General features: G+C 41.2%; 1 protein-coding gene across 1 annotated transcript; it reads right to left on the bottom strand.

The window, feature by feature from the left end:
• Positions 1 to 782: 782 nt before the first annotated feature.
• On the bottom strand, positions 783 to 9496 carry LOC136435912 (uncharacterized). Its single transcript, XM_066429623.1, has 4 exons — positions 8897 to 9496; positions 4910 to 5016; positions 1906 to 2025; positions 783 to 927 (listed from the first exon to the last, which is right to left on the bottom strand). Exons 1-4 carry the CDS (start codon positions 9017 to 9019, stop codon positions 783 to 785), a joined length of 495 nt encoding a protein of 164 aa, XP_066285720.1. The 5' UTR covers positions 9020 to 9496.
• Between the last annotated feature and the right edge of the window lie 5100 nt (positions 9497 to 14596).

Genomic DNA, 14596 nt, shown 5'->3' with positions numbered 1-14596 from the left:
TAATAACCTAATTACTAAAACAACAAGAGCCAGCATCATGATTAATTATGATCATTATCATATCTTCTTATAATGAATTAGTGGGATAAAGGGGTGTTATCTCAATAATTTACTAATAAGAAATTTTTAGATGTCTCTTAGGCCACGCCAATTTAATTTGTTGCTTCTCGGAATAGCCTGCCCTATTTTTACCATTTTGAAAAGAAAACAAATGGGTCACTATTCCCATTCACAAATTTTAACCACCAATTTTACTATTTGTTCAGTTATAAAACTCGATAGACACCAAAATAGATTATAAAGGCCTGCACATATCTAAAAAGTGTGGTCATATTGATCATAACTTATAAATTTTCATTTATTAAAACTATTTCTCAATATCAATCCATATATTACATGGCAGAAGGTAATTTTGTTACTGAAATTATAGTACTAGATCAAAGAAAGGGCTGCATTGCATAAAATGAGCTATACAAAGCTGAAATTTGAATAATCCTCTTATTCTTTATGTTATGTTAACCCTTATCTTCACCCCAGACTATTTGCAAAAAATTTTGTTTTTATCTTTTTATCGCCCTGTCGCTCCAATTTTTTTCTGAAAAAATCCGAGAAGCAACAAATTAAATTGGTGTGGCCTTATGGTGAATTGATGAAATAACTTTGCAAATACAAGTCATCCCATCTTTTCAAACTATCCCGTTTTCTGACAAGAATCCTTTTGAGAACTAAATAAATGTAATAAATAATCAAGTCTATTTTCTATTAATTATGATAAATGCTACTTACTTTATAGTCATAGGCAGGTCCTTTGGGATCCGCATGTTTTTGCCCGGCGGGCTGCGATGACTTCTCGTCATCACCATCTCTGGTTTCTGCTCAGGCAGGCTGTGAAGTTCCTTCTTCTTCAGATTCAGGATCTCCACAATGCTAGGAGAAACATGAAGAAAGATGGGTTAAAATGCAATTCTTTAAATGCATGCAATTTTTAAGATGCATGCAATTTTTCAAATGCATGCAATTTTTTAAATGCATGCATTTCGTTAAATGCAATCATTTAAATGCAGGGTTTTTTTTAAACGCAATTTTCTAAATGCAATTTTTTAATTGCAATTTTCTAAATGCAATTTTCAAATGCAACTTTCTAAATGCGATATTTTAAATGCAATTGTTTAAATGCAATTTTTTAAATGCAATTTTTTATTTGCAATTTTTTAAATGCAATTTTTAAATGCAATTTCTAAATGCAATTTTTTAAATGCAATTTTTTAAATGCAATTTTTAAATGCAATTTTTCAAATGCAATTTTTCAAATGCAATTTTTCAAATGCAATTTTTCAAATGCAATTTTTTAAATGCAATTCTTAAAATGAAAAACACAGCTTAAAAACAAAATTAACGGTTCTTGGTGGATGCCAATGTGCAGATGTTGGCACACTGGCGCACCAAATCCGTGGTGTGTTTTTGGTACACATTTTAACAGATTAGCCGAAGTGACTCGGTCGTCAGGGAAGGTCGTGTAAAGTGCCTTTCCAAAGGGCACAACGTCGGGGCATGGTTAGTATTGAACCTGGGGCCTATTGGTTCTAAGCTCCAAAATTGTATGTGGAGTAGATTCACTGGTTTTAGAGCTGCAAGTTTGTGTTTGACACGATGAATCTCATTCTTTTTTATAAAAATATATAAATGTTTTTATTGATTTTTCATAAAACAAATAGAAAAAATAGAAAAAAATGTATGGAACATAAGTCAAATAAACAGTCACCAAATAGCGTATACACCATAATCTGTACAAAAAAAAACATATAAGGTAAATAAACAATAATACACAACGTATCTAAAACAAAACTTTTGAATCAAACCAGAAGTAAGAAGGTAACTTACATTAACTTCAAATCTCATTCTTACCTGTGGAGTTCAAACTCGTTCGGACTCTGCCTCGAGGATCTGTTCGGCCGCGGCAGATGCGGCAGGAAGGGCCCCTCTCTCGCCCGGGAGCCGCTGTTTGTGTCTACGTCTACTTGTACCCTGTGGAAAACAATGGATAATCCGGGTTGAAACAGTGAGCCATTCTCACTGCATGACCGTTGTTTGAAGGCCCTTATAGAAAGTGGCAAAGCCAGAGGCGCCACGAGTGTTCTTGACTGCCTAGAGTGCTTTATCCAGGATGTGGATGGTACTTGTTGGGGTATTTGTGTGTTTCAAGGGCAGTAGTTATAGTTAGTGGTTGTACCGTGGTCTCGCCAAAAATGTAAATATAGCTCCCCGTGTATGCAATTATCAATGTGGCATTTTATAGGTCTTCTGATCTGACATTTGCAAATTTCAAGGATCGAGGTTTTATCTTGATTAAATCCCCTTGCAGAATGAAGGTCTTGCTAAATCCTCAAATTCCTATATGGCAGAGTGCTTTTTTTTTATACGTTAATGCATATGAAGCATACGTTAATGTTAAGACGTTAAACGTTAATCTGTCTCGTATACCCTTGGTCGTTAGGACGATAGAAACGGCATTGACTGAGGTCGATGTTCCACAGAATATCAAAACATAAGATCGACCAGATGCTCTCAATACCGAAAGCACAAATATCAAAATAGGGTATAGCATACAATGTATCGTCCCGATGGGTCCTTGTATATGTGTATGTATATGTGATACAGAAGTTCGTTAAAATTGAAGATATCATACATAGCATGAAAGTTCAGCTCTGTTGGTATATATAACATGGCGGAGAAGGATTTAAAACTTTTGCCGAAAGGGTGGAATGATAATGAAATGTGTTGAAAATTTCTTCCAAGTTTCTTCCTATTGGAACATCCTTCCCGATAAAGTTAGATAGCCTGCCTGTTGAGTGCCACCAAATGGATTCAAATATGTCTTTTATTTGTTCAATATAAGATTGTTAAAAAGATCATGTAGTATAGCCATTTCTAATTCAGCGAAGGAATAGACGATTGAATGTCATACGAATTTAGTTACACTCAGAAACAGAATACCGACACTGCCCCTTATGCAGAATTTTTCACAGAGACTTTACGTTGTCTGTGTTACTTGACCCGAATAAAAGACTAACTAAAAGAATGAAAAGAAACCGATATGGCGTAGAGCTCAATGGGCGAACTTGGCATAGCTTTGTGTGAACTTGATATCTATGAATTCAATAGCTATATAAATTTTCATTGTTTGGCTGCCTCAAGGCTTTTCACTCACCAGGAGCGGAGAGCTTTGTAAGTGATTTGGTTACGATTATGTTCAGAAAAGGTAGAGACGATAGCGTTTTCATGTATGAGCTTTATAGGTTTTATATGTAGTATCTACATGCAGATTGAAAATAATGTTTTCAAAAATCGTGACGCATATGAAGTAGAGTTATTGGTAGGAAGAATTCGTATCATTTTTATTGTTATATAAATCGTTGATTTGATTTGATTTGATTTATTTGACTGTAAAAAGTACAGTCAGGGCTACCCAACTAGCCGAAGGCTATTACAAAGGGTTAGCCCTGGGTACAGTATTCAAAGTTCAATAAAAACTTTCAAACACACACATGAAGGCGTACACAAAACGCAAAGCTAAAATACATAGAAGAAACAAAATTAACAAAAACCAGCACAAAACTGAAGCGCATATGGCAAAAATGCACGAGACTAAGCTATATATAAATCGTTAAGTGGTATTCTTTCCATCCACTGGTATGTGTTGTTCTGCTCTATGCATTTCCGTTCTTTTGTTGTGCTTTGTATATTCACGATGGGGAGGGGGTATAGCTTTTCACCTTAAGAAGGTCAGTGATAAATCTTTTCCGTGCCATGGTTGAATTTTGCATCAATGTATCTGTAGTGTATAACAGGTACAGCCGCCCTTCGGCGTAACACACCAGCTTATGTGACATAGATCATGTGTGGTCAAACGCGCACATCTCAATAAAGAGGCCGTTGTGAACTTTCTTGGTTTCCAAAGTTATTTTTTTTTTTCATTTCAACTTTCTCCGCCGTTTGTAGTCTGAAATTATGTTGTATTGTGAAGCATAAAACAAACCATTTTTGTTAATGAATATCTAGTCAGCGTCTGGAAGTAAGGAACCAAGGTGGCATGGCGGTCTTGTGTTTAGGGTTGTTGACTTAAATTCTAGAGGTTTGGGGTTCCTAGAAGGCCCCAATGTCGTGCCTTTCGGAAAGACGAAACAATTACTCATTACTTATTAGACTGCCCTACATATACCCACCAGCATTCAGTTCTCTTCGGCAGGCTTTCTGGGATCCTCGGACATGCAATTAATTTCAACACCCTCTCCGACAACGTTAGACAGCTTCTAATTCTACGTGGTAGATTGCCCCAAGATTACATTACAGCAACTAAACGTTTTTAGATATGTGTCCTTTTTTGCTTTTTGTCCTCTGAGAGGGTAGTTTTGGACACACGTTCCAACTAGGCTTCTGTTATATATCTACATGTATTCATTCACTTATTCACACGTCTTGTCAAACATTTTATTTTCCATAATGTACGTCGTGACGGCGAGAATATAAGTTAAGTACAACTTGAGTCCGCCGTCACTTCATCTATGTCACTTCATTTGTATCATTTGATGTTTTCTTTAAAGGAAAAAAAGAAAGGCACTTAACACCTATTTCCTCACTCGACTCATAGATGAGTACCTAGCTTCGGTTAGGGACATCCTCACGGATGGGACGTAATGCTGGATGAACCGTGTTTGAGGAGAGCCAAATCTCAAGAACGTTAAAAATCCCACCATCACACATTGAAAAGAGTACGGGTCCCTCCCGGTCTTACACAGCTTGTTCTTACTGTACAAAACTGGTGTGTTACCCCTAAAGGCGGTTTAACGGTCATGCGATTCAAAAATTCAAAAAGTCAACATCGATTTTTAAACGGATGTAAGACACATACCTATGCCTCGGTCCCGGGATGGACGGTAATGTTGACTTGGTGGCGGTCGCTATCGTTGTCTTCTTCTTTGTTCTGGCAAAGATCTTGTCTTGCAACACCTGGCGTCCCTGTGGAGACAAGAAACGTACGTACAATCATCAAGACGTAGTCACTACTTTGGACGTCAAGACGCTTTAAAACAAGACCGAATCTAGCTTTTCTGGACCCCCCTGGTCTATAAATGCTTTCATCAATCATGTCAGTAATGAAGCACTGTTAAAGAGATAGGTTTTAGCTGCTGAATACACTGACTATAAAAACAACAAACTGCCGCCTATAGACTTCAGACAGTTGATGAGGCACCCTTACTTTGTAGCATTCTTTAGATGGCATCCAGAGAACAATAGGTCCATCACTCGGCTTTATAGGGAGAGAGGGTAAACAAGATGGAGGTAAAGATACACTATACAATCACACTGGGGACACGCCTGGCTTTATTTTCCGACAGCGGCACCCGCTTTGTGACAAGAGGGGAGAATCTAGAACACGGGACAGCGACGAAGAGTCTGTAATCACAAGTGGGTCTTTAAGTTTCCGTGGCCGCACTCAAAAGCATTGGCAAAATTTCTGAGGTAATAAGGCTTTTCATTGGTCAGAAATTACCGCCAATGGCAGCCTTTCTAGTGCAGGTTTACAGGTTTCACATGATACACAACATATACGTATTTTATCCACACTTGCATTTGATGTGGAATTGTCGCAAGGGTCTGGGCTGCTACCATTCGGCGCCACCAGGTGACCTCAATACGACCTTCCCCAACCAAAGTCAGGTACCCATTTACACCTGCGTCGGCTGGGTGGAGTAAGGAAAGTCGTGTAAAGTGCCTTTCCCAAGGGCACAAGATCGGTGACATGACAGGATTCGAACCCGGAACCACTTGGTTCTGAGCCGAACGCTCTACCGTCGCGCCACACGACCCCAGACATGAGGTGTTGAAAATCTTATTGAAATGAGTCTATCCGGTATAGCCACAGCTCACACAAATTGAATTTGCAAGTATTGTGTTTACGTAGTACATGTAGATGGTTTGCATTTATGCTAGTTAGTCCTTTACGGAACGTATGATGTAAATAAACTATTTTCTAGCTACGTTGATGAAGGTTAGACACCCAGGTAATAAGATACGCCAAAGAGCAGTTACTCAAGCAATTGGATATGGTTTTGTAAACAGTCAGACGTTTCAAGTAGCACCCACTACTTTTCGTCAGTTATTTTCTCGCTAACAGCAGCGCCTGTGTCCTTCGACAGTGCAAGTGTCTTATTATACGATAGCGTCAATGTGGTATAGTCCCAATCATTATCTTCGCCAAGAAGATTGTGTTTTGGGTAGCGTTTGTGTGTATGTGTGTATGTATGTATGTATGTGTGTGTGTGTGTGCGTGCGTGTGTGTAAATGACCAGCTTAACTCAAGAAGCCTTGGATGGATTGTTTTGATATTGGGTAGGTGGGTAGGACTTGACGAGACCTGGAAATGATTAGATTTTGGGTCCCCTAGCGGCTTGTTACGGTACTGCAGCGGAACTTCCTGTTTTGATATCTCGTGTTCTGGACATGCTATGGTCCTGCTTTTTTAGTGGTAGATAGCTCTGTGGACAGAGAGTAAGTGGTGAAGGTTTTGGAACTGCAGGAGTAGGTTTTGCTTCAGACTTTGAAAGTGAATAACTCAAGAAGGGCTTGATGGATGGTCATGATTTTTTGTTATGTAGATAGCTTGAGTGATGATTTACATAATTATATACTTATTCTGCAAATCTGTATCTAATTTGCATAATTAATAAGGAAAGTTTATACATCCGCCGCATTTCATGATAGGACTCTCAAACATGTGACATATGTAACTGAGGAAGAGAGAAATATTAATAGATATCAACTATGCAAATGAAGACCTCGTTTGCATAATTAATGAGAAAATACTATTACTCAAGATGGGCTTGACGAATCATCATGATGTTTGGTATGTAAAGCGTCCCCTTGTTATATTATTTGGAAACTAGTAAACCCAAACCAAAGAAGCCATACTTGATCATACTTACATTGTTAATGCCTACGTGACTATTTGGGCGTCAACTCAACACAGTCACACCCCACGCCCCATGAAAAACAAGTACTGGTCGAAACTGTTACACAACGTATATGGTAGACTAAGTAGCATGGCGAATACTACATCATATGATTGGAAATGAACATGTGACTTGTTAAGATAATGTTATTGTACCTTCCTAGTTCTTACACAATGTACCCCCAGCATGGCACGAACAATAGGTCAAGGGCCTATGACCGGAACTAGATAACGTCGCATGGGGTATCATAAACAGTCAACAACATGTTTTCACTTCAAACCACTTCCTATACATACAACAATTACTCTCCAAGCAGTGGTTGGTGGGGAAATTGTGACCTTTTTATGATATACCCCGTTTTTTGTCCGCTGTTGGTGAGGAGAGTAACAACATACCGAACTTTTTATCATAAAGATCCATCAACAACTTCTTGGGTTATGCTGTACGCAGGCATACACACACACACAGACACACACGCGCGCGCGCGCGCGTACACACACACACACAAACACACACACAGTCACACACACGACAATATAACCTTTTTGGCGAAGGTAACTAAAATAGGATTCGGATTGAAACACCTGCCTGTTCCTCTGGTGTTATACTCCTGTACATTGTACTGCTGTCAATCATCGGTAAATCACATTAACTTCTGCAAGAACGACACAGTTGTGTCTGAACAAGATTTACCTGCCTGTACATGATAACACTTCCATTTCCAACAATCCACAGGTCTGCCTTTACCACACTGCGTGATAAGTTGTCTTGGTGACCGTCTGACAGAAACAAATTGACCATTTCCCAAACGTACTATCACTTATCAAGTGTCAACACATTTGTAAACCTTTGCAATTTGCATGACTCTCGAAGAGACGTACACACAAAGCAGCCAAAGAAAGAGCTAAATGTAGATAGCCTCTACCAGGCACCACAGGTAGCTGGAAAAATAGTAGAAATTCGCCAAATAGACAGATAACATGCCAGAGGAGTTAGCTGGCCAGGGAGTACAGTTTGCGACCTAGCTTATTTTTCCAGCGACCTGTGGAGCCTGGTAGAGGCTACGTGTAGAGTCTAAACCTAGAGTCTACCTTGGTCAGACATTCCAGCGACCTGTGGAGCCTGGTAGAGGCTACACTAGAGTCTAAACCTAGGGTCTCCCACTCTCCCTTGATCAGACATTTATACAAGAGATAAGGTGTCAAGAAGATGGCCGTCAAAATCTTTAGAATATCATGTTTGGTCGATGTAATAATGCCTTGGTCTTCCAGTTCCATTTGCAAAGCTTGAATAAAATGTTTCAAATAGTGAACTGTGCTTTTCTAAGTTTGCTACACACTATGGTGGTATCATGGACTCGAAGGAGTGGACTGGTCATACAGCAAACCAGATGACCAGACTGGCAGAAGATCATCAGCAGTGGAGAACCTTTATTGAACGCTATGTTGCCCCTATGGCTGACTAAGCTATGGGAGAGATTGGATGGGGGTATATATACCTACGAACGGACGACAAACATTAACTATGGGTTACTCCTCCTTCACAAAAGATAATGTAGGTCGCTAACAATGTAGGTCGCTGACAAGGTCTCACAAATCCGACTTTATCATAAGCATAAGCTGACTTAAAGTAAGATGGCTCTGTTGTAGGAGATAAAAACTGAGTTCTCATAGTGAGTAGGACATGTGTTACGAATTATACCCAATAAAGAAGAGGGACCCACGTGTCCCAACATCAGTCTCAAACAAGTCAAGACTCGGAGTGGACGGTACATTTGATCATAAGCAACACTAGCGGCAGCTAATCCTTTCCAACACTGGTGGCAGCGTTGGGACACTGATGTATGTAATCAGAGTGGATCTACGGTACTACACAGTGTTGCAAACCTTGTCTTTCCTGGTCCTTCCCACGAGGCCACGACGTTTGTTGTTCGGCCCAGATTCTGGAGACAGGTCGAATACCTTATTGCACCTGACTGTCCTGTACTCCCTCAGGATTAGCTTCTGCATGGATCAGGTGATGTGCACATCGGTAACCAAGTCGTCTTCAGGCGACAGCCATCTATGCCACCTGCGACGGTGTTCCCTTTCGCTACCTGATCGTTCACGCTACCACATGCCGTCCTCTTAAGGTACATCTCCAGTAGGGACGTTACGCGGTGAAGCAATGTTTTGTAGAAGCTGCAGATGAACAAGACCTTCGTGGCGCGGCACTTGAACTAGCGCAGTTGACGGAGAAGAAGCTATGTCGCAGTAGGAATAGTTTGAAACTTTACTGCTAAGCCCCTTGCCTGTGTAAATCATGCAGATTGGGTTTGAAAGCAGCCTGGATTGCAGCGGGTCACCCGACACCGATTGTTTTGTTGTAGCGTTGCAAGGGAATCTCTCGGTAAGGTGGCGATCGGTTTGGTTAGTCACCGGAGCCGGGCGGTAGCCATGGATCGGGTGGTGGGGCGTAAGGATCGTCAACAGGCAAACAAACTCCCCCCGCTGTTTATATCTCATGTTCAGCGGAAAACGTAAACTTGTCGCGACCCCCTGGGCTAAACACACGCCTTCCATGTGCACTCCATGTCATCCAATCACACAATCCCACTGATGCCCTCTCCGCAAATTGTCCAATTGGAAAACACTGTACCTAATTGCTTTTAAATCGTCCGTAGTATGCCCTGGGTATTGACTTAACAAACACTGAACGTTGTATGAAGGCACCTGTCCCTTAAGGTATGCTTTGTCTCGCCACGGTTTAGATAAACTGTTTTGAACACTTCTAATGTGGCCTGTCTAAAGTTTACCTACCATGCCTGATCGCCGAAAGTCGGGTCACGGGTGAGCTGGCGCAGTGTATACGAGCTAAGGATTGTATTCTGACAAACATACGCTCAGGACCTCCCATATTTTCTTCCTTCCATATACCATTAAACGGTGTACACGATACGGTATATACCTTTCCGTACTTAAAAATAGAACAATTTTTTCTCGAAAACTGTGTCATTTCCTTTGACGTAGAATTGACACATCCCCGACCTAATAGTCTTTGCTGAATTGTCAAAATTCGCAGTTATATATTTTATCAAAATACGCCTCTTCATTTTGTTTGTTTCCTTAAGATATGAAATATCTACATCACTACAGCTAAAATAAAACCAAGTATAACGATCGATTGGAAATTTGCTATATGGGTCTCTTCCTAGCCTTTTCAAGTACAGTAGGTGGAAAAGGAAAAGAAAAAATATCAAAATATGACTTTTCATTTTGTTTGTTTCCTTAAGATATGAAATATCTACATCACTACAGCTAAAATAAAACCAAGTATAACGATCGATTGAAAATTTGCTATATGGGTCTCTTCCTAGCCTTTTCAAGTACAGTAGGTGGAAAAGGAAAAGAAGAAAATAAAATTCTTTGGTTACCACGGAGCCAAGGATGTGACAGTGGTACAGAAACCTTTGAAGACTCATAGATACGCGAAAAAATAGTTACTCAAGCAACTGAATAAGATTTTGAAACATACGTTTAAGACAGCATCCACTATCTTTCGTCAGTGACTAAGGAAAGATCTGATTGAGACTCAATTAGCTCTTGTTGTTTTAGGAGCTAATGTTGTTCGTCGGGGTGGAGGTGGCTCTGAACTTGTCTTCCATCTGAAATTGTCTTCACCTCATTAACATATCTCTTCAGAGTTTTGGTATAAAACCTGGTTCTGCCAGATCTTTCCTTAGTCACTGACGAAAGACAGCGGATGCTGTCTGAAACGTCTGTTTCAAAATTTTATCCAGTTGCTTGAGTAACTATTTTGGGCGTACCTTATTACTTGGATGTCTAACCTTCATCAACGACTCCTAGATGAATTAGACGAAATAATTTACGAAGATCTTCATGAAGAATGAACTAACCTGCTGTACTTTAACCTGTCCCTGCATGGCCCTCTGTGTCAGCGTGGTGGCTCCGTATGAGTGCGGCACTACTCGAGAGGTCCAAACGTAATGAACCACCATCAACCTAAGAAGAGAAGGAAAACCTTTAGTCTGGAAACCATACCATCGGAGGCTCCCCGATATCTTTACGGCGCTAGGAGTGATCTCCGTCCGCCCAGACAGCTTAGTACGCTCGGGTTGGGTTTACAGCCTTGGATTGAATTAGTTCCTAGGGTGGCGGCGGAACTCTCTGTGGCAGCTAAAGTAGACAGGCTGACGGAAACGGCTCAATAAAGCAGACTGGGTCCGGTAAGACACCCCTAAGCCGACCCCTAGAGACTGGGATCAGGCTATACACAATCTGACCAGAGCGACTATGGCCGGACACTGGCAACGGACACGGACAACGGCTTTATAGCATTGCCATCGGTCACCAAATGCATTAATTGTCCGACAAAATGTCAGCAAAACAATCCTGATCAGTACTCACATTTGAAAGTTTCTGGACACCTTCCAATGACAGGAACGTTCACAACATCACTACCAAGTGTACTCTTTACCTTCAATATAACCAAGGACACCATTGGCTGTTGAAGAATCACCATAATACTCTTTGCCCTTTAGTCAGAAACAGGTGTCGTTTGCTGTTTGCGAAGATTGCGGCTAAAAATCTTTGACTGACTAAAACACCTGTCTTCATAGAGAGCGAATGAAAGGTTTGAAAGTCATCAAGGATGGCTCCCTACTGTTCGAAGTCACACAAGTCATCAACAGTCGGTACCTCTGATACCCCTTCTTTTTCTTGACTGTTCATCAAGTTCTCAGGCCGCAGGTGTATATCATCTACATGTAAGGATGTGTCGTCATAAGTTACCTTGAAGACAGTGTGATCAAGCCTGGAACCGTTTTAGGCGTTGCGTCTGAGAAAATACTTCATGCACCCCCACCCACGGCTGTTAAGCCTGTCTTCTCAAATTCTTGTGAAAAAAAGGTTCCTCGAAACTTGTGATTACAGAAGGGGAGAGAAATGCAAGAATAAATGGTTACAAACATAACTAACGAGACCGAAGTCTATTTTTTACATTCTAGATTGACGTTTTACAATTTCCGACAACACATTTTAGGCCTTACACTTATTTACCATAACTTCTTGGATACATAGTAGAAACAATTTTGAGGAAAATACACATCTTCGAGTCTCGAAGATGGTTGTACAACGTTGTGGATGAGATAAGAAGGTTTATAGCTCACCTGGATGAAATCGTACGGCATCCGAGACGAGCTTGTTAATGTTACCAAATATGTTGTTTTGCCGACGAAATAGACTTTACACTCGCGACCCTGACCCTTTCGTTTGACAATCGGCAGTTGGCATTGTTTGAGAACTCTGTGAAACGCGGATTTGTCTTTAGCATGTGCTTTCGACGTGTTCTCGTTGTCGACATGAGAAGGAGAATGACGCAGTGTTATAAGACTGAGGGTGGGCTCGTTTCCACGCCACGTCGCTATGGTCTGGACTTGAACCGTAGAAGCTTGTTTTGAATTCTCAGTCACTCCAGCCATGCATGGTCCAGGGCTTGGTTACCAGTGTTAGCGGCATGCCGCGGAGGTTGAACAAACGGGGTTGCAGCGGGTCATTGGGGCGGGGTGAATGATTTGGATATACGCTGTCGTCCCTATTCTCATGTTCTGAGTGGACAAGCCGGGATTGGCCCGTCGTGAATAGGATAAGATGTCGGGGTATTGTTGCGGAGATTGCCCCCCTGCCGTACGGAGGCAGTGATCCTCGCCCCCGCCCCACTATAGGGACGGCGCGGTAGGAGGCCGGATGGCGGGTGTGACTGTCGGGCTAGGGTGTCCTCATCAGGCATTCACAGGCCGACAAGTGGTCTTTAGCGGTTCGGGCTACTCTCCAAGCAGAGGAGGGGGTTCCGGCTGATTTTTGACGTGTTTCTAGGCGTTTTTGTCGGGCTTTCTACTTTGTCATTTATTTTTTTGTGTCGCCAACCCCTCAAAAAATGACAATTGAAAGTAGAAAGCCCGACAAAACGCCTAAAAACACGTCAAAAACCAGCCGGAACCCCTCCTCTGCTTGGAGAGTAGGTTTGGGCGCCATTTGGTCACATTCTCGCATTGCTGTAGCCTCTACCAGGCCCTGTGGATGGCTGGAAAAATAGTAGAAATTGGCCAAATAGAGTGAATAGTATGCTAAGGGAATCGGCTACGGAGAGAGGGTCCACTATGTATGCCATCCACGTGAGGTCGCAAACTGTAACTTCTACAGCGGTCTAACTTCTCTGGCATTTTATCCGTCTATTTGGCCATTTTCTACGATTTTTCCAGCGACCTGTGGAGCCTGGTAGAGGCTAGTATTGCTGGCGGTCCTAGAGGTCCGGTCACACAACAGGAAAATCGATCGGCCGACGAGTCTGTGAGCTCATTTTCGACAGGAATACGCCAGATGTTCTCGGCCGATGTTCGTATATCTATAGGCTCTACCAGGCTCCAGAGGCGGATGGAAAGAGTAGAAATTGGCCAAATAGACACAAAAACATTCAATAGGAGCTAGTCTTCTATAGGGGTACAGTTTGCCGCTCTCTAGGATGGTGTATTGGACCCTCTCTCCGTAACCGACTCCCTTAGCATACTATTCACTCTATTTGGCCAATTTCTAGTATTTTTCCAGCCATCCGCGGGGCCTGGAAGAGGCTTGATGTTCGCAGGTTACATAGCGCCAATACTCGCGTTAGATATGATAGGGTAAAAATGCGCCTGAGTCTCGATTTTTAAATTCCGAAGACCTATATCGTGATCAGCAAATACAGACGAAGCTCGTTACACACTTTTGCCACTTCTTGTCTTCTTTAGATGAAAAATCACAGAATTGAACTACCATTTTGATAGTTGATAGAATGTGTTCCTGTGATATCGCCAAAGGTAGTTGTTTCTATTTCTGTAAGAGTTTCGTCATCAACCACCTCTTTTGAAATGATCACGTTCAACCAATCAAAAACTTCTGCATCAACTGCCAACGTGAATCAAATTCTAAATAGTCATTGGATACAACAGACCAATAAGGATCAAAGATATGTAGCGTTAGGTTAAATGTTGAACATATTTTTGCCTGTGGGTCTGCCCATCAGTTAACTTCATAATTTTGTAGTTGTTGTTGCACGCACACATGCGTACACACACATCGACGCGCGCGCACACACACACACACACATAGACATGCTCGCGCGCACACAAACACACACACACACTGAACATCATACCATCTGTATACAAGTACATGTACTGCATCTTTTGGTCTATTCAACTCGACTCCAAAATCAAGACTCGTCACATCCATTGTTTATCCACGTAATAAAAAGTTTATTTTTCAAATTCAAAACCTGTTTAACATTATGCGTTTAAAAAATAACCATCCGTTACAACTAAGGTATCCCCTGGTGTTATTGAAGACAACAACTATAGAATCTACCTTTTTATTTGACATAAAGATATAAAATATTTTCCCCAGATAGATGGTAAAAGTTATTTTATATCTAAAGTAGAAATGCATACAGAATTGCTGGTTTTCAATGATTAAGCCCTTTACATACTGTCAGATTTTCCATATATTTAGTTCTCTGTGTATAAAATATCCAATGTGCAAATACAGATTCGT

This window comes from Branchiostoma lanceolatum, chromosome 5, assembly GCF_035083965.1.
Source record: "Branchiostoma lanceolatum isolate klBraLanc5 chromosome 5, klBraLanc5.hap2, whole genome shotgun sequence".
Classification (NCBI taxonomy): domain Eukaryota; kingdom Metazoa; phylum Chordata; class Leptocardii; order Amphioxiformes; family Branchiostomatidae; genus Branchiostoma; species Branchiostoma lanceolatum.
The sequence above is the reverse complement of the archived record's forward strand: the minus strand, read 5'-3'. Positions and strand labels throughout refer to the sequence as shown.